At 40.5% G+C, this 21192-nt stretch overlaps 1 protein-coding gene across 3 annotated transcripts in view; it reads left to right on the top strand.

Annotated features, from left to right (window-relative positions):
• The window catches only part of SNTG1 (syntrophin gamma 1), a 532439-nt gene that overhangs the window by 275845 nt on the left and 235402 nt on the right, over positions 1-21192 (top strand). For all 3 annotated transcript variants that reach the window (XM_014577356.3, XM_006112171.4, XM_075920716.1), the window contains 2 exons: positions 12074-12130; positions 18233-18290. In XM_014577356.3, the coding sequence (XP_014432842.2) occupies positions 12074-12130; positions 18233-18290 (115 nt within the window). The remainder of the gene's footprint in view (positions 1-12073; positions 12131-18232; positions 18291-21192) is intronic.

Raw genomic sequence — 21192 nt, 5'->3', positions numbered from 1 at the left:
CCTACCCTCTCTGCCTGACACACTGCCTCCTCCACCTAGCCCAGAGGCCCTCTCCTCTGTTACATGGTGTGTGAGCTGAGCAGAGATGATAAGGCAAACTGGCAGCATCACAAAACAGAAGTACCTGGCACTGCTCTTGGCCATGGCTTAACTTCAATGGTATAATTATATATTCAATTTTAAAATGTCATAGGTGGCTTGTGTCCAAGATGCTCTCAGAGTAATTGTGAAGTTTAGAGTTTATGGGGACAGTGGTTCTTCACACAGAGGAATCCAAGTGCATGCAAGCAAAACCAGGAAAATTTCAAAATAAGAATATTTCAAAATGTTTCTTGTGAAGAATCTAGTAAATATTTCACTAAGCAAACAATATGAAAATCCAGTTCTTGTGTAAAGTTGTAGTGCTAGTGATAAAAGGCAATAAATCCACTGAACTATGGACGCAGAGGATTTTAACTTCAAATGTCAGTTCAGCTTTGGCTCTTACATTTGTGGCATTCTTATAGCACATGTGGTATCACTTGTCTTCTTCTCAATTATCTTTTTCTGTATCATTGCCATGAACCCAATTTTTTCTTCTTCTCATTCATTATCCTTTTCCCACAGACATGTCTCTGTAGCCCACTTGTCTGCCATGAACTCTTATTCCTCACCCAGATTTACTGGCTCACCCTTCAGTAAGGGTGGGCAAATACTATCCCGTGGACTAGATCCGGTCTGCCACGGTTAGCTCCTGATGGGCTGCGACCTTTATATTTACGTGTTCCTCTACAGATGTGGGTGATTGCAGTTTCTGTTGGCCATGGGTCGTCATTCCCAGCCAATGGCAGCTGTAGGAAGCAGTGTTGCCCACATCAATTACAGATTAATGTCATTCTCTTATATCAAAGTAAACACATAAATATTAATATTAGACAACAAGAAAAGCTTTAATAATTTACTTTGTAAGTAATTGTAAATGTGATCATTATATTAATGTATTTATCTTCAATATTTCAATATTCCACACTTCAGTTACCCAGTATTCAATTGGTTTATCATCTGTAGGCAAGTGGCTGACCGAAACTGTCTGTTGTGCAAAACATAATCTTTATATACAGGCAGTCCCCGGGTTACGTACAAGATAAGAACAAACTTACAGTCCCTAAGTTAAATTTGTATGTAAGTCGGAACTGGTACATATTGTAGGGGAAACTCTAGCCAAACATTTCTCCAGAGCTCAGTTTTATTCTCCCACACCTCACTTCCCTCAGTCCTTTATTCTCAAGCTGAGGTGTCTGCTGAGAAAAGCCGCTCCGCGTCTCCCTGGTCTGCTGGGGGGGGAGGGGCGCTAGCTTCGCGTCTCCCTGGTCTGCTGGGGGGAAGCAGCTAGTGCGTGGTTGCCTCACCCCATTTGTAAGTAGGGATCCGATGTAAGTCGGATCCATGTAACCCGGGGACTGCCTGTACTTACCTTGTGCGCTCATTTCAATTTTCACTCTGGTTTGTCTGTTTTATTGATGTGCTGCATCTTTTCATAAACCTAGACTGTTGTTACTCTTGTTTTTATAATACCTAGCCCAATAGGTCTGTGGTCCTTAATGAGGGTACTGACATACTACTCTAATACAATAATAATTCAGTTTCAATAAGCTGTGTGGACAGTGTTTTCAAAAGTGACCAGTATTTGGCATTGTTTCTTCAATGTTTGGGTGCCTATCATGAGACACTTTAAAGCAGTGCTACTCAACATGGGGCCCGCGGGCTGCATGTGGCCTGCAGACTGTTTGTTTGCGGCCCATGGTGCAATTTTGGTTTATGCAGGGCTCAACACATGACTCTCAGGTGGGATCCTTTGAACATGGTCTCCACTGGGAACATGTTCCACAACGGTGAGTGGTCTCCCAGGTGGGGTGAGCATTGAAAGATGCAAGTGGACGGGCTGGCTGGAATGACGGATACAGGGTGTCAGCATTTTAAGCCCCCAGGGAGGGGGTACCAGGAACACCGGGGCATTGCGGGAAGTGCTAGATGCTTAGCCTTTTGATCAGAGCCTGAGAGGTGCTGACTGGCTCACATTAGTCACGTTTGGGTCCGGTGCCATGGCTTACGGCTTTATCTTTGTCTTCATGCCTGAGTGTGCAAGAAGCTATTTGCATATATTTGCATATGTAACCCCCAAGGAGATTATCTAGATTCCTGGGGCTCTGTCTGCTGGCAGCTCAGGGAGAGGCACACTGTCCCTGGTAGGGAGGGGGAGCCAAGGCAAACTCAGAGTCTTCCCGGCAACCAATAGGAAGTGAGATGCCCCTCCCAGGGAGTTGAGGAAAGGAGAGATGCCATTTTTTGAGTGAGTCTGTCCCAACCAGGGACAGTATGCCTCTCCCTGAGCTGCCAGCAGACAGAGCCCCAGGAATCTAGGTAATCTCCTTGGGGGTTACACATATATATTAGCATATATATGCAACCATACTTAAGTTGCGGCCCTCGGCATGTGCTGTGAGAGTATCATTGTGGCCCTTGGGGCTTCCAAAGTTGAGTAGACGTACTTTAATTGGACCTATGATTTAGAGAGTTGGTGGTCAGTACATTAGGCTGAATTAAAGTATCTCAACCTGGGTACCCCAAATCACTAATCACTTTTGAAAATCTTGAGTTGCTAGGGCATTGCTTCACAGATAGACATTGAAACAATATGCTTGTTGTGACAGTCTCTCCTTTTCATGGGTAAATCCAGTTCTTCAGGTATACACAGCACTTTTTCAAATAGGAGAATTAGCTCTCAGAGGTTTTCCTGTGAAACTTCCTTGACACATTAATCTGAGATGAGTAATGAAAAGTTATAATGTTTCTTGCTTCCTCATTCTATATTTCTAGTATAGGTGGTTGACTAATGGATAAAGATGAGCTCCTTTCTCATGTTTTGTGCAATCTTGATCTTGCCCACAAATTCATATAGTTGCCTTGGATACAGAATTCTGGCTGTTCTTCACTAAATGATAGCTATCTGAAAGATGCAGGCAGTGAATATAATGTAGAATAGCCTCTAGTTGTAAAACCATCCTAAGAATAGGGAACACAGAAGTCACTCTTTTCCAGCCTCCCTACTTTGTTGTGCCTAGCAATTACTGTACAGTATTTCCTCATTTAATACTATAGATATGTTTCAGAAAATGATCGTGTTAAGTGAAAATGTGTTAGGCGGGGTCAATTTTCGCATTGAAAATAATGGAAAAGGTGGGGGTCTGTTGGGCCCGGGACATAAGGTTGGGGGAGAAAGGGGACTGGGTTACAGCAGGGAGGGTAGGTTTTTGGCTCTGGGGAAGGGAAGGGGAGGAGAGAAGAGGAGGGGGATTGGGTTGGGAGTACGCCCCTGTGATGGGTCTGCTGGGACCTGCACTGTGTCCAGCGAGGGGGGGTTGCCAGGGAATGGCACGGCGAGTGGCGAACCCTCGGCCACTTTGCAGAGAGGCGAAGGAAGCCCCATGCAGCTGCCGGCGAGGGGCCAGCTGGGAAAACCCAGCTACTGGCCTGAAAGTGGGGGTAGAGGAGAGGGGGTAGGGTGTCTGGTGAGGGAAAGTTAGCGGGGAACCGCGTGGCAAGTGGCGAACCCTCGGCTGCTTTGCAGGGAGGTGGGGGAGCCCCGTGAAGCTGCCTGTAATGGGCTGGCTGGGGAAATCATGTTATTCTGGGGATGGTCATGTAATTCAAAAAAGTTCCCTAAAAAAAAATCGTGCTATCATGAAAACGTGTTAAGCGGGCACGTGTTAAAAGAGGAATTACTGTACTACTTATAGCAAATTGTGTAGCCATTATGTGCATTCACTCCAAGTTGCATGTAACAATTACAGCCTCTCTCCGAGTTACGGATGAAACACTTGGCCGTAACTCGATCCATTCGTAACTCGGACCCCATTGAGTTACACGCGACTGCGCTGTTCGTAAGCGCAGGTCGCATTCATAACTCGGGGACCGCCTTTATGACCGCTCCATGGGAGCTTTGGGCGTAAGTGCAAATGGTGGTAAGTCGACCGTTTGCAACTCGGGGAGCGGCTGTATTGGTTTAATTTGATGGAAGCTGAATTTCTCCTTCAGTCTCCTCTTTCTCCTTCTGTATTTATTTACATTTTGGTGGGGGCCTATATACTCTTTTGTCATTTTATATTTCTCCCTTAGAACTAGAATCACTTCTATGAATCTACTCTTGTTAATGTTATTGGAGGGTCTGGGTCTTAACAGTTAGGTTGTGTAGTGTGAGTCATTAGTAAAATACCCCCCATAAAAGTAATAGAAAATGTATGCAGCTCAGAGGTTTGTACTGTGCTCTGTATTTTTTTTTTTGTTGGTGTTTCTTCCAATTAGTGTGATTATTTCTACTTTTTAGTGCTTTGGTAGGTGGTATGTGGCAAACCAGAACATATCTGTGTTTTGAATTTGTTTCCTGATTAGTCTTTAAGGTTCAGTTTCAGTATGAAAATTATTTAGTGTTAATTTAGATTTTGAAACTCCCTTCTATAAAACATTGGTCCTTAGTTGTGATGCAGTCATGAAATGTCTTCAATAACACTAAAAGCTATTTTTTAGCTTAAAACAATTCTATTATTTTAAAATTTCCATGAATGTAGTACTAGAATAAAGTAGACTGGAATCCCTTTGTGTAACTGCCCCTGCTTCAAAAGGCTTATAGTCTAAGGCAAGGGTGGGCAATAATTTTTAATGGGGGGGCTCCTGCAAGATTTTGGCAGTGGTCAAGAACTGCACTACTATGGAGGAGGTGCGGAGTCTGTGATGGAGGATGGGTGCAGAAGGGAGCTTGGGGTAAGGGACTGGAGTGCAGGAGAGGGTTTGGGGTCTGAGGGAATTTGGGTGAAGGAGGGCGTTGTGATCTCAGGCAGAGGCTTGAGGTGCAGGGTCCGGGAGGAGGTATAGCTACAAGAGAGGATTCTGACCTGGGAAAGGGGTTCTAGGAGGGAGTTGTGATCTGGGAGAAGGGGGAAAGGAGTTGCAAAAAGTTTCGGTGGTGACTTAGAGCAGGGAACTGTAGTGCCAGGATGGGGAGGAGGTATGGAAGCAGGAAAGGATTCAGGCAGTCCCTTTCACCTGTCTGGTTATTCTGTTTCTTTTCTAGTAGTAGGTTCAGAAGTTAAAGTAGGAAAAGAACAAGTTAGAATCACTTAGAAAAGTTATATGTCTTCAAGTCACCAGGGCCTGATGAAATGCATCCTAGAATACTCAAGGAGCTGATAGACGAGGTAGCTGAGCCTCTAGCTATCATCTTTGAAAAGTTACAGAAGTCAGGAGGGATTCCAGAAGACTGGAACAGGGCAAATATAGTGCCCATCTATAAAAAGGGAAATATGAGCAACCCAGGAAACTACAGACCTGTCAATTTAACTTCTGTACCAGGAAAGATAATGCAGCAAATAATTAAAAAGTTTGTCTGCAAACATTTGGAAGATAATAAGGTGAAAGGTACCAGTTAGCATGGATTTGTAAAGAACAAACCATGTCAAACCAATCTGAAAGCTTTCTTTGATGGGATATCAAGCCTTGTAGATAAGGGAGAAATGGTGGACGTGGTATACCTGGACTTTAGTAAGGCATCTGACACGGTCTCGTATGTCCTTCTTAGCAATAAACTAGGGAAATACAACCTAGATGGGGCTATTATAAGATGGGTGCATAACTGGCTAGATAACCATTCTCAGAGAAGTTATTAATGGTCCACAGTCATGCTGGAAGTGCATAACAAGTGGGGTTCTGCAGGGTCAGTTTTGGGACTGGTTCTGTTCAATATCTTCATCAACTATTTAGATATTGGCATAGAAAGCTTGCTTATAAAGTTTGCAGTTGATACCTAGTTGGAAGAGGTTGCAAGTGCTTTGGAGGATACAGTCATGATTCAAAATGATCTGGACAAATTGGAGAAATGATCTGAGGTAAATAGGAAGTACTCCACTTAAGGATTAAAATCCATTTCACACATACAGAAAGGGAAGTGATTGTCTAGGAAGGAGTACTGCAAAAAGGAATCTAAGGATAGTGGGCCACAAGCTAAATATGAGCTAACTATGTCATACTGTTGCAAAAAAAGCAAACATGATTCTGGGAAGCATTAATGAGAGTGTTGTAAATAAGAAACATGAAGGAATTCTTCCATACTACTCTGTGCTGATTAGGCCTCAACTGAAGTATTGTATCCAGTTCTGGGCATAACATTTCAGGAAAGATCGAAAGAAATTGGAGAATGTCCAGAGAAGAGCAATAAGTATGATTAAAAGTCTAGAGAATTTGACCTGTGAGGGAAGACTGAAAGAATTGGTTTTGTTTAGTTTGGAAAAGAAAAGACTGAGAATACCAAAAAGGGTGAGAATACCAAGGAGGAGGGATGAAAAATATTCTCCTCAACATCTGATGATAGTATAAGAAACAATGGGCTTAAATCACAGCAAGGAAAAGCTTCCTAACTGTCAGGGTGGTTAAGCACTAGAATAAATTGCCTAGGGAGGTTGTAGAATCTCCATCACTCCCCACTGAATATTGTTGGTTTGCTATAAAACAGGGGGAAAAAGTACGATTTTGCATGAAATAGTCTAAATGTTGTAATTTCAACTTAAACATAAACATTAGTTTGTAAGAAAGAGCTTACATGGCATTCAGATATGTGGAAGGGACATAAACTTATGAGTCTGTCTATGAAATCATCCCATTGTGTCCTTCTCTGTTTGGCGGGGTGAATGTGAGGGAGTGAGAGAAAGAGAGTGAGTGTGTGTGTCAAGGGCATGTTTCATGCTTTGTCTGTGGTGGAACAAAACAGGGTTAAGGGCATATTTTATGCTTTGTGGAATGAGGAGGCAGCAAGACTTTCCAAATCTGTGTATGTCCTAAGATCCACATAGAAACATGCCAATACCAGGTCATTTAGGAAACATTCGCACCTAGTGTTTCTGTGATAAGGCCCTTCCATGGCTTTTCAAGCTGCATGGCTTCCTGTAGATATATTCCAGTGTGCCTGAAGAGAAAGTCCATAAAAGGACTCATTCAGCTTTGAGGTAGAAGTTGCTGTGGAAAATAGCCATGCCATTTCCACAAATGTGGATGAAGATTCTGCACAGTTAGAGGTAGAACCATGTGGAATTATACTACATTGACACACCTTTCCCATCTTCCAACAAAATTGTACCCTCTTTTGCCTTCACTGGGATCTTCGAGAGGTCAACATCAGAACCTGTCCATGCATGGACCTTACATTAAGATGGCCTGAATACCTTCTCCTTTTGTGTATGTGTGTTTATCATGACATAACTAGCATAACAGCCTTGAAGGCTGTTTATTGTAGAGTCATTGTCAAACTGATACTCTTCCTTAGAATTTGTTTGCAGGTACAGACGAGTTTGACCCAAGATTTTGTATTGAAAATACAAACTGCATTGTGTAAGCCAGAACGTGATAAATGAAAGAGGTGGAGGAAGTGTGTTCAAGTTCCCTAACTAACCACGGTACTGGTAGTCAAACCGCCCAAATTCTAATTTAAGGTCTAATAAGGACTTGCTGTGAGATATTACTTTGAACAAGTCATTTAACATCTTGAGCCAGATGTGGCTTACTTTACTTATACAGGTAGGTCAAATGGCTTCAGTGTAGTTGCCCGAGTAAGGAACTCAGGATTGAATTTCTCTGATTTAATTTCACTTCATTACATTAGATTTTACACCAGTGTTGTGCAGTGGGAATCAATGCTATTGCATCAGTATTAAAGTGGGGGTAATGTAATGGCTGCCTGTGCCCATTTCCCCATCTGTAATAAAATGAAGGTTTTTTTTGTCTCACAAAGCACTCACTTAACTAGTGTTTGTAAAGCATTATGATAACTTAAAAGGGAAGACATTATCAGTGAGAAGGGTTTCATTATAGTTATGAATTTGCAATGTTAAATTCACTCTAACAGGCCTGATTATTCCAGTTCTGGAGCTCAAATATTGTATTAATTCTAAGAATATTTATATAAAGATGTAATCTCACCTACAACGGAGGATTGAAGATAAATGAAAAATTACAAGGATAAGTTAATTCATGTCTTCTCCTGGTTGAAGACTAAACTCATGCTAGATATTTCATTTATTATTTATTGGACCAATAAAATATATTGTCTTACCCATCTTGTCCAAGCCTAGTTCTTGAAACAAAAATACATTCAAGAAACCCTCAAGAGTTGAGTTCTTCTAAACATGACTCTAGTTAAATTATTTAAAGCATTTTCCTCAAGTGTAGCATTCTAGTCCCTTGGTCCTAAATCTGCTAGTGTACGTCTACATAGCAGCGTTATTACAGAATAGCATCTGTGCATCTGCACTGACGTTATTCCGAAATAATGCAGTGTGCATCTACACTACAAGCCTTTATTTCAAAATAAGGTCAAGCTGGAGGATTTCTTACTCCGATTCATGGTAACCCTCATTTTATGAGAAGTAAGTGAAGTCAAAGGAAGAGTGTTCTCCCGTCAGCTTCCTGCTGTGTAGACAGCATCAAAAGCTGAATTAAGCTATTTTGGCTTACACTATGCAATTGACGTAGCTGAAGTTGCGTGGCTAAATTAAACTTTAGCCCTGCTGTATAGAAATAATCAGTTCCAGAAATAGGCCATGTGGCTTGTCAGGTTGCTACAACAGAGATTTTTGTCCTAGACAACACAGGAAAAAACACAAGACACTGGGAATATGGTTTAACTGAGCTGCAGGTTTACTAAGGAATTTATCTAGGAATTATAGAGCGGAGTGGAGATTACAGAGGCATGGATATATATACAGACAACAAAAGAAAAAGGGCACTTACCCTCATTTACAAAAGTACCCTATTTCTTTTGTTATCCTTATATATGCCTATGCCTCTATAAACTCCACTGCAATTCACCTGATGAAGAGGGTTTTACCCACAAAAGCTTATGCTCTAATAAATCTCTCAGGTGCCATAGGGCTCCTTGTTGTTTTTGTTGGAAGACGGTGTTTTGAAGTGTTCTTTTCCTGTTAAGCATTAAGAAGTGGCTTCAGTAGGAAATATGTCCTGTCAGATGCCTGTGTGAGGCCAAGCAAATCCTCTAATATGGTTTATTTTTGGGGGGTTGTTTTTCTGTTTAGATTTGATTTAAGGCTTTTCTGGCTTTAGTGACCCCTAGACAAGCTTGTACTATATGATGAGGAAGCTAAAAGGAGATGTTATTGATTTTAAAGCTAAAAAGGCAGACAATATGAGTAAAAAATATTTTGAAGAACAGTTTTTCTATTAGATTTTTAAAGGTGTAGTGGTACCCATTTAGTATAATACAAAATACTACTTAAGAATTTATTCTGCATAGAGACATTTATGATAAACTACTAATATCTAAGATCAAACTTCCTACAACAGAAAAGATTTCTGGCGGATAACCATTGTAAATTAGCAATTTTCTGATATAGATTACTTGATTTCCTCAATTATAGGTATTCCATTCTCCATTTATTGTAAGTGTATTGTCTCTTATTCTCCATGTCCATATATGTGTGTCAGTTTTATGGGCTAGAGTTTTTTATTTTAACTTTAAGGAGCAGAACCAAGTGGTGTGAATGAATATATATATATATATATATATATATATATATATATATATATATATATATATATATAATGTAATGAATAATCGGCGAGGAGTCCTGTGGCACCTTATAGACTAACTGAAGTGTAGGAGCATAAGCTTTTGTGGGCAAAGACCCACTTTGTCAGATTCATGTAGTGGAAATTTCCAGAGGCAGGTATAAATATGCAGACCAGAATCAGGCTGGAGATGACGAGGTGGATCCAATCAGGGAGGATGAGGCCCACTTCTAGTAGCTGATCTGGAGGTGTGAATTCCAAGAGAGCAGAAGCTGGTTTTGTAGTTAGCAAGCCATTCGCAGTCTTTGTTTAATCCAGAATTGATTGTGTCAAACTTGAAGATGAACTGTAGCTCAGCAGTTTCTCTTTGAAGTCTGGTCCTGAAGTTTTTTTGCTGCAGGATGGCTACCTTTAGATCTGCAATTGTGTGTCCAGGAAGATAGAAGTGTACCTCTACGGGTTTTTGTATGTTGCCATTCCTAATATCTGATTTGTGTCCATTGATTCTTTTATGTAGGGACTGTCCAGTTTGGCCGATGTATATAGCAGTGGGGCATTGTTGGCACATGATGGCACATATTATGGTAGTAGATGTGCAGGAGAATGAACCAGTGACAGTATGGCTGATGTGGTTAGGTCCTGTGATGGTGTTGCTGGTGTGTATATGTGGGCAGAGTTGGCACTGAGGTTTGTTGCAAGGATTGGTTCCTGAGTTAGAGTTATTATAGTGCGGTGTGTAGTTGCTGGTGAGAATATGCTTCAGGTTTGCGGGTTGTCTGTGGGCAAGGACTGGCCTACCTCCCAAGGCCTGTGAAAGTGAGGGATCATTGTCCAGGATGGGTTGTAGATCACTAATGATACGTTGGAGAGGTTTTAGCTGAGGACTGTAGGTGATGGCCAGTGGTGTTCTGTTGGTTTCTTTCTTGAGCTAATGTTTGTATAAGGCTTTGTGCACTTATGAAAAAAAGAGACATTTAAAAGAATTTCGAACCAAAAAACTAGAAACAGACTGGGTTCTTCAGCATCTGATGACTCCTTGACAACTGATAGGAGAAAAAATAGGGGACAACAGAGATGCCATAGTCACACAAAGGAAAATGTTAAAATGTTGAGTTCTGACCCAGAGTCATTTTTACTTTCATATTATCCTTCTCATGAAAGTATCTTGGTATCTCATAGTAATCAAAGGCTTTTTGACTGAGCTAAATGAACTGAGTTTGTGGTCTCAACCCAGTTTCTAGTGTGCATGTATTGGCATCATAAAAATTACATCCTAGTGAGAATTAAATGGATATCCAAAAAGGCAACTGAGTAAAGAGGCCAAAGAATGAATAGGTTTGGATAGTGAATTACTCCTCCATTCCTAGAGGACCAACCTAACCAGGAGAAAGGCACACTTGTATAGCAGGACTGACAAATGTGCTTATCCTGTACCTTTTTGTAACCATATATAGGAATATATACTTTAGGCTTACAATCCAGCATGTATGACCAGGACAAATGTAAACAAAATTAAATAGCCTTTACCCAGAGATGATTAACCAGTAGTTAAGTTGAAAATTTGTTGTGGCAAGTATTAGAAAGACAAGGTGGGCAAGGTAATATTTTTATTAGAGAAACTTCTATTGGTGAAAGGAACAAGCTTTTGAGCTTACCCAGAGCTGTTCTTCTGGCTGAATGTAAACTACTTACCTGCAGGGTTCAATCCACCCATCCTGTTTCCCCATCCAGTGCAATGGATTAGTTCATGACTATTTGTTTTATTTGTACTTACACCATTCATTTTTATCAGAAATAGAGAAATTATGTGGCATCTCGGTATTTCCCCCCAAAATTCAGTAAGTCCAAATTCTCAATTATTTCAGTGTATGGAACTTCCTTCACATATTGTGCCCAGCCATCGTCTGTCTACATAATTGTAAAGGCATCAAAATTTGTGTGTGTGTGTGAGTATGCACATATGTGTATATTTGTATACAAGTGAAATGTTAGTGTCAAAATTAAGTAAAGTAGCTAACGATAAATCTTATTCTATAATGAAAATGGGCAGAAGAGCCTACAGAGTATTTCATACTTTTCTTTTTATAAATATATATAAGCAACACTGATATATATATATATCAGTTCTATACACTGGGTTTAAGAAAGCATAATGCAGGGAAAATGTTGATGTTATAAATATTGATTAGCATGTTACTCAGGCAAGATTAATCCAGTCCTTTCTATTTATTCAACAGTATCATTAAAAGTAAACACATTTGTTTATTCTGGGACAAGAACTGTTCTTTTTCTCCAGATCATCTTCTCCCATCTGCAGTTTCTTGGTTTTTTTCTTATTCTGGAATTGACAGGTTTTTTTCTGACAAGACAAGATGATGTTGAGGATGAAAACTACTCTTAAAAGAATTAATGTAGATATTGTGGCAGAAAATATTAAAACTAACTGAACTTGATTTAACTTTTTCAGGAAAGAACGGTAACAATTAGAAGACAAACTGTAGGAGGATTTGGATTAAGTATAAAGGTAGTATGCTTTTTTTGTTTATTTTTCCACTGGTTACACAAAACATGTTTTTGTCTTCTATTTAATGTATCTTAATGAAGGCAAATTGTATTTCAGAGTACTTGAAACAATAGTACAAATTCTAGAAGTGTTAGTTAAAATATTTATTTACTGTCACAATAGGCAATCAGCAGAAACATTGGATGGAGGGCACATCCCCTTAAGATTCAGGATGGAGTCTCTATAATAAGATTTTATTTGAAAATAAAAAAAGGTTAATCAATTGCACAAGACTGTTCTTTTGTTCAAAAGTACTCTATTTCAAGTGCTTGCTAATGAATGTTAAATTATAGTGACAGGCACAGGGAATAGCTAATGAGTTCATCATCAATTTTGTACAAATCATATCACATTAATTCATTTTTAGTCATTATTAAGAATGAAAGCGCTCTTGTTTCTTCATATTGTTTATTTTGCTCTAGATAAGACAACAGCAGCAATTTATCTGCAACTTTATTTCCTCCATTCACTGGGAAGATTTCAGGGACATTTAAGGCCTATGTGTGTTCTTTCTTAAAAGAAAGGGAAAGAGTTAAGTATTTGAATACCTTACCTCATCCTTGAAATACAAGGTAGATAACATGGCATTAATTTTATCTTCCTTCTAAATGCAGCACTTTTCAGCTTTAAGACCACAGAGGAGAAAATCAAATATACTATATATGTATGCAAAATAGTCTCAATTTATGCATATGACTGACATTAAGTCCCAGAGAAAGAGATGAATGTGCACTTCCCTTGTGTTGTCATTGATAAAAAAAACTGCTGAATAGAAATATTAGTTCTTAAAATATGTCTTGATCCTTATGCTTTTATCTTATTGACCTTAAAGTACCCCACTCATGGAAAACTAATTGCTACGTTGTGCCCAAAACTGCTTATGAACTAAGTCAGTGGCAAGCAAATTGCTCTCCTGAAATATCATTATGGGTTGTTATTTACTCAATAATCATAAAGTACTACATATCGCTGTCAGGTTAATAATAAGGAAGCATGAAATTCTGTAGCTAGTATAAGGAAAAAACAGCATATGGGTCTAGAATCCAGGATTTTTGTGATTCAATTTGGAAGGTGAATATTTTAGGAAAACTCAATAAAACAGATTTTTTAAAGTATATTATATCTTGAAGTTACTTGAATACTGTAATACAAAATGTGGGGATGGGAGGTTGCAATCTTATTAAGTAACAGGCAAATAATAACAAAATAACTTTGCTTAATGGACATAAGTGAAAGAGTCCTTGGGAATTATGTTCTCTCCCCTGAAATAAGCGCATTGCTCTCAAGTTTTCTGGAGAGTATGCAGCCATTAAATACTACTAAGTTAAAAAACAGGGACAGTATTTTTGTATGTGTTTGTAAAGTGTTTAGACCACTGTCCCAGACCCTGTATTAAATCCTAAAGTTCTAGTGCAATACAAATATTAAGTAAGAAGCAGACACCAGGAGAGTTGAAACAAATTGTAACAGAGTTGCTAAATCATGATGCATTAGGAAGAAAATATTTCTTTCACTTTTGATAGTTAATTGTGTATTGCTGAGGACATCAATCAGAACTGACTCCAAAAGCTTATAAACTGAAGTTAAATATGTTTACACTAGAAAGAGGACCTGCATTGTTAAGATAGGGCAATTAACAACTGGAACAATTTACAAGGGAATACAATTTATTCTGCTTTACTGAAGTGTTTAGACAAAGATTTTTGTGTTTAAAATAGTTGTAGTGCAACCACAAGAGATTATCGTGACACAGGAATTCCAAGGTTGAAGTCTATGGTCTGTTTTATGCAGCATGTCAGAGTAAGTGCTCATTATGGTCCCTTCTGACTTTAAAAATCTAGGAATTGGGACCCTATTATATAATGTAGTTTATAAGCATATAGCGAGACACACTGTCATAAGTGTCTTAGTCTAGGAAACAATGAGGAATTCTGTGGCACTTTAAAGACTAACAGATATATTTGGGCATAAGCTTTCATGGGTAAAAAACACTTTGTCAGAGGTATGGAGTCAAAATCACAGAGACGGGGTGTGTGTACGTGTACATACACACACACACACACACACACACACACACTAACACTAACATATCACAAGAAGGGAGATACTTAGCAAGTGTAGGACCAGTATTAAGGAGACCAATTCAATCATGGCGGATGTGGCTCGCTCAAAAAGCTGTTGATGGGGGAGGGAGAGAGTGGGGCAGCATGAATACCTAGAGAGGAACATTTTCCTTTGTAGTGAGATAACCAATCTAAATCCTTATTTATTCCTAATTTGATTGTGTTAAATTTGCAAAGGAATCGCAGCTCTGCTGTTTGTCTTCATAGTCCATTTCTGATGTTTTTTTGGTTTTTTAGTTTGCTTCTATGGGTTTGTTTATTTATTTATTTATTTGTATAAGGACAGCTATATTTAAACTTGTTACTCAGGCTACATCTAAACTACACCCCTCTGTTGGCAGAGGGATGTAAATGAAGCACATGGAATTTAAATATCCCGTGCTTCATGTGCATAATCGTGTCATAGTGCTGTTTCGAACAGGCGCCGCTTCGAAACTGAAACCACAGTTTAGATGTGGTTTTTTCGACAATAGAGCACCTTTTCGAAAGATCCTCAGGAGTACACGATTATGCAAATGAAGAATGGGATATTTAAATCTCCACTTCATTTGCACTTTCAAAGTGCTTCATTCACATCCCTCTGCTGACAGAGGGGTATAGTTTAGATGTAGCCTTGGTGTCTAGGGAGGTTAAATTACAGGTTGCACCTCTAAAATCCAGGATTCTCTGGTGTGGCAACATTCATGGTCTGGCATGACCACAGATGTTCCAGGATCAGAGTCCTGGTCTGCTGCAAGGGGGTGGGGACCCGGGAGCCGGTGCACAGCTCAGTTGGGCTGTGTGGCGATGCGTGGGGCGGAGGGCGGCATGTGGGCAGGAGGAGTTGGCACATTGCTCAGCTGGACAGTGGGGTGGAAAGCAGGGCCTGAAGCTGGTGTGTGGCTCATTTGTGCTATGAGAGCTAGTTTGGGCTCAGCTTGGCAGCAGGAGCAGCCAGGAAGCCTGGTGGGGGAAGGAGGCACTTTGAGGCAGTAGGGAGGGAGGCTGCCTGAAATGACCTCTCCGATCCAGAAAAATCCCTCATCTGGGACTAATCAGGTCCCAAGAATCCTGGACCAGGGAGGCCCAACCTGTATTCTCCTACTGTTTTTTCTGTGTTACCTTTCTTGATCTTTTTCATTTTGCTGTTATCTACTTCTGTAGTTTGGCTATCACTTTGAGATCAATTGTTTTGCATCTAACTAAAGGAAAACTGATGTGTTTCTTTGAGGGAACACAGATCTAGTTTCTCCTTAGATGTTGGACCTGATCATGGTGCCAGTGAAGTCAATAGCAAAACTTTAATTGACTTCAATTGGAGTAGAATTAGACTCCTTTTGTAGCCTCCGAGGTCAATTTTATCCAATAAACTTCAGTCAGTAATTCAGATGGATTTATTTTCTCAAGCTTCTAAATTGTCTTCTGAACAGCCATTAATAAATCATTGTGCTGAAGTGCGAGCACAGAGATTTAGAGATTGAATGAATGAATGAACTATATAGTATTTGTCATGTTTTCATATTTTACTAACAAGATTAAATTGCACAGATTCTGAGAGATATGTTGCTAGGTGTATAACTTCTGAAAGGACATTGTGTTTCTCAATAATCTGACAGTGTAGCATGATAGAAAGGAGGCAATAAAATTGATTGTTCATTAAAGAAATTAAGCTTTACAGTAATATTACTCTGGCTCTAAGTGACCTGTAAAATAGGCTTTGCTCCCCTGTTTTCATTATTCTTTTCCCCCCAAATACTCGGCACAAAAAGCCAGCTGAGTATGAGTCTGACATTAAAATGCCTGGCGCTATAACACACATAGACACAAACACACACACACACCAGACACCCCTGATATTGGGCGTTTGAAGAAGAATACATCACAAAAGCCTACAGACCAATTATTAGAATGATCCCCATGCGTTTGATTTATGCCTGGCTCCATGCCAGTATGATGGAATTTCACGAAGCTAGCAGAGCTTTCTCCCACTCAGAGGATCCAGCCCCCGTGGTCCATAGAGGAGAGAGGGAAGTGTATGCTGAATCTTATGAAACAGCATGATAACAGCCATGCTTCCCACTGCTTTAAGGCATTATGCCCCTGGCATAATAACCCCAGGAGCTTCCAGAGATTGTTATTTAAATGTACATTTTAACCTATGTGTGTGTTGATCCACTAGGAGAGTTTTGGGGAGAATCAGGTTAAGTATTGCAGCAGTATCTAGCACAATGCTGTATGGAACGTGTGCAGATTTCCCATACCCTCTTGCTAAACTAATGAACAATGTTGTATACTAGAAGATTAACTCTGCATTGCTCATTTCCTTAACTCACTTAATTTTTATTTTTCTTCATTTAAATCATTGTTCTGGGGAGGGGCTGGAGAGAAAGAGTTCAGTTTGTAGGCTGCCTCAGGAAGCAAGAACAACCCAAGGCCTCTCTCACACCTTGGGACCAGGTGAGAAGCACCTCTCCATAGCCTCTGCAGCTCCAGCAGGCACAGCTAGGGTAGGAATCTATGTCTCCTGGCTGGGGCAGGTCCAGGTTTGTGGGCATACTTTGCTTGAAGTTATGATAAGAGCAAATTGGATACTGAATTTAGTGGTCCTAGCGCTCGCCATTCAGAAGGAGTTCTTGAACAAACAGACAAACTTTTTCAAATATATAGTAGACTAGAAGATTTATGCAGCATTGCCTGGGTCCTTGGAGACAATGGGGAGAGGGGGCAGAAAGCAGGACAGGTGCTTGGGGATATGGGCTTAGGGCAGGGGGTGTGGGGAGTGCAGGAATGGAAGTGGAGTAGTCAGGGCAGGGGTTGAGGGGCTTAGGGCAGAGGAAGGGGAGAAAGGGTTAAGGTAGAGGGTTGGAAAGCCCAGGAGTGGTGAGGGTGGGAGGGCTGTAGGAGTCACGGCTGGGGTGGAGGTGGCCAGTAGCTGCCCCCACGGCTGACATGGGTGACAGTGGCTGCACTGCCTGGCCAACAGCTGCTGCCCTGGACCAGGCCAGGATGGTGGGGGCTGCACTGGCCAGCCAGTAGCATCTCTGCAGCTCTTGGAGGCTGTTGGGGCAGTGGTAACCTCTTCTCTGGGCGGGGCAGTTCCTCAAATAAGTTGGGACACCAGAAAGAAGGGCCAGTGGATTTAGAACGCGAAACCTGTTTCTCATTTCGGGGAGTAGGCCATTAGACCATGCTATTTACATAAGAGATCAAAGTAACTGCTTAGTAGAGGAGAGTACTCTGCTATAGGCATTTGGCCATTGCCGAAGCTTACTCTTAATTCCTTTGCTTTCTCTCTCTCTCTCTTATTATTTTACCTTTACTTTTAATGTTAGTTTTAGCACCATCCAGGTCTACAAACCCACCAGGGAACATTGAGTGGAGTAGTAAAGCTGAATGCTTCTTTATACAATGTGGCCCACTTTGTTTTCTTTAGTGAATACCTGCTGCTCCATTACTTCTTGCTCCCTTTTTTGTTCCTTGTACTTATTCTGCTGCTTGCTGACTTGCTGTATGTGGTAACAGACATAAATCAAAATCTGATGTACAAACCTCTCCTTTATCTTTGCCTTTTGTTTGTCTGTTTCTTGCCAGCATGAAAATAAAAATGATCACAGCATGGTTGTCATTACAGGATTATGCCTATTTCCCCTTTGTATAACATGGATTTGATATAGTAATTTCTAGAAAACTTGGAGAAAGCTGCAATAATTTTTATTTTACTTTTATAGAATATTGTCTATTTTTCAGTTAACAACCTGCACAACCGATTTTCTGAGAGGCAATAAGTAATTGCTTGACATCGCATTAGAAAAACAGAAAGAAAGCTATTATATAGAGTGCATTAAATTTTTGTCTAGAAAATAAGTTTACCTCAGAAAAGTGCGCAGGAGACAATTGGGGTTATAGACATACTTACAAATGAAAATATTTGCAGTGAGATATGATTGTTTTCTAATTCTAGGGTGGAGCAGAACATAATATTCCTGTGGTCATTTCCAAAATTTCCAAAGAACAAAGAGGTAGGTGCCTAAAAATAGGTGCGGTTTTATGGATTTCAGCCCATTGCTTAAAGCACTGAGGCATCTTACTTGTTTTGGTTTTGCTGGCTGCTTTGAGATACGATATTACAAATTGTTCATAACTCTGATGTATCAGTTGTACATGTGTGACCTAGTGAACTTCCACTAAATTAAGTTTTTCACACACAAAGAAAAGCATAGAACAGTGGCTAGTATTTTTGGGGGGGTGAAGATCGTTTTTTTCACAATGAAACCATGCAAAAAATCATACTTCTGTATGTCTCCTAATATGAAAATAGTCTTTTCTATCTTACTAAAAGATAATTATGCAGATTTTGATTCTTTTTACATCTCTTATTCCTCTGAAATTGATACCCACATTGGGGACACTGGCATGGGGTTGGCGAAACCACTTACAAAGAGCTGTTCTTTGTCTGTCTTTGCTGGCTGGCTTGGAAGTGGGCAGGCAGGGATGGAAAATGGCAGAGCCTCACTTCTTTTCCCTTGCAGGTTTGGCAGGCACCGTAGGCTACATCATGGGTAGGACTGACACTGAATATGCACAGAAAAGCTGTCATTGACTCAGGACTTGACATTAGCCACCCTAGATCTTGGCGAGGTTTGATTTTGTAGTTAAATTCCATTTTTGGAAGGAAAAAAAAGACAATGTCTCTGCCTCAGGGTTTTTTTGTTTTGTTTTTGTTTTTGTTTTTTGTTGTTGTTGGTTTTGTTAAAGGGCTATTGTGCAAAGCTGTTGGAATGGTGGAATGAGTCCCCAGGAGATAGATTAGTTGGTGAAGGGCAGACATTATGGTCAAAGGTTACAATAAAGTCTGTGATTCATATACGTGAGTGTGTGTGTGTGTGTGTGTGTGTATATATATTGTTTATTTGTATCTTATTCACATTTGTTTGTGTATGTGAAAGGATGTACAAATAATATGGTGTTATGTCTAGATAGACCTATTTGTTAAATGCCATCAACCATGGAAGGGAAAATACAATACCCTCGATTTAAGTTTAATCAAGTATGTTAAAGAAGAAAACATTTCCTATATTTTTTTAAACTACTTTGTCTTGAACTGTATTTGTAATTCAAGCCTAAACATATACAGTGTGAGTTGTGTGGGAAATTGAATATCTTTTAAGCCTTAAGGAGCAAATTAATCTCAAGGGTATACTACCTAAGGAATAGCTGTTCTTACCAAGGTGTCCACTCAGGGATATCTTCTCCTGGATTGGTGATATGGGGCTGGGCAGGGGTTATAGGGTGGAGGAAAACCTATTTCACTAATCTGAAACCCTTGTCTCTTATGGTTTGCAGACCTTGTCCATCCCTGTAGTTCCTCTCCAATCCCTCCCAGAGGCCAGTGTATGGAATGGTGATAGCGGGTCTCATTGAATGCTGCAGAAGTCAGGGAATATCCAAACTGACACTAAGGGGCATGTCTACACAGCAGGGCAAAAGTTGAATTAAGCTACATAACTTCAGCTACATCGGTTGTTTAGCTGAAGTTGAAATAGCTTAATTCGGCTTTTGGTGCTGTCTACAAAGCAGGAAGCCAAAGGAAGAACACTCATCCTTCAACTTCCCTTAGTTGAAGGGAAGTTACAGTACTCGGAGTAAGAAGTCCTCCAGTTCACCATTATTTCAAAATAATGGTTTGCTGTGTAGACATGTCCTAGGATGGGAGGAGGGATAGCTCAGTGGTTTGAGCATTGGTCTGCTAAACTCAGGGTTGTGAGTTCAATCCTTGAGGAGGCCATTTGGGGCAAAAATCTGTTAGGGATGATACTTGGTCCTGCTGTGAAGGCAGGGGACTGGACTTGATGATCTTTCAAGGTCCCTTCCAGTTCTAGGAGATATGCAGTCTCCATTCATATCCTTTAAGGATATTTTGGAATAATGTCAGTTATTCCCCCCCTCCCCCAAAAAAAAATCTGCTGTGTAGGCATGCCCCAAGAGAGGAACGTGCAAGGAAATTGGCGAAAAAAAGTTTTAGTGCATCATGTTCTTGTTGGTTGTCTCTCAGGAGCCGAGGAAGACATGTTGTGCATTTCATTTGTGGAGACGCATGTGGATCCGGAGCCCAAAGGTCAAAGCACACATGCGGCTACAAATAGGGCATGGGATGCCAGTTTTTAGTACAGGAGAGAACACAGCTCTATGTCGTCTTTCACATGCAGCTGCAAGGTGTTGGCGGCGGTCATCCTCAAACTTTGTCACTACTTTTCTCGTAAGGGAACGCCAGTAAGTCCTCTCTGCAGCAGCTAGTTCTAATTGTTGAGGTTGAAGGCCTGTCCCCACTGCAAGTTAGTCTTAAGATTATCCTTATACTTCTTCTTCGGGGGTCCCTGTTTGTGACTACCATGTACCAACTCCCCGTAGAACAGCTGCCTCGGAATCCTTTTTTCGTCCATGCGGAGAACATGGCCAGACCATCGAAGCTGGATCTGGAGGATCTTGGCTTCAATGCTTGTGGAACTAGTTCTATCAAGCACTTCTTGATTAGTAATTTGGTCTTGCCAGCATACTCACATGATTGATTGTAGGGAGCGCATGTGGAACTGCTCCATCTGGTACAGGGTCCATGTTTCACAGCCATACAGGAGAGCGATGTGGACCACGGCATTATATACCTTGAGTTTAGTTCACAGATGAATATCTTTGTGCTGAAGATCTTTAATATGCAATCTCCCAAGTGCCTGACTGGCTTTCTGGATCCTCGCTGTAATCTCTTTGTCAAGGGATCCATCACTTGATATTGTGCTGCTCAGATACTTAAAGCTGTCCACTACCTTCAGTTGTGTACCATCAATAGTGATACATGGCTGTGGAGGAGCACGGTTTGGTTCAGGCTGGAAGAGGACTTCTGTCTTTCCGAGGCTAACTGTGAGATCG

This window comes from Pelodiscus sinensis, chromosome 2, assembly GCF_049634645.1.
Source record: "Pelodiscus sinensis isolate JC-2024 chromosome 2, ASM4963464v1, whole genome shotgun sequence".
NCBI lineage: Eukaryota > Metazoa > Chordata > Testudines > Trionychidae > Pelodiscus > Pelodiscus sinensis.
This window is presented reverse-complemented; position numbering and strand designations above follow the sequence as displayed.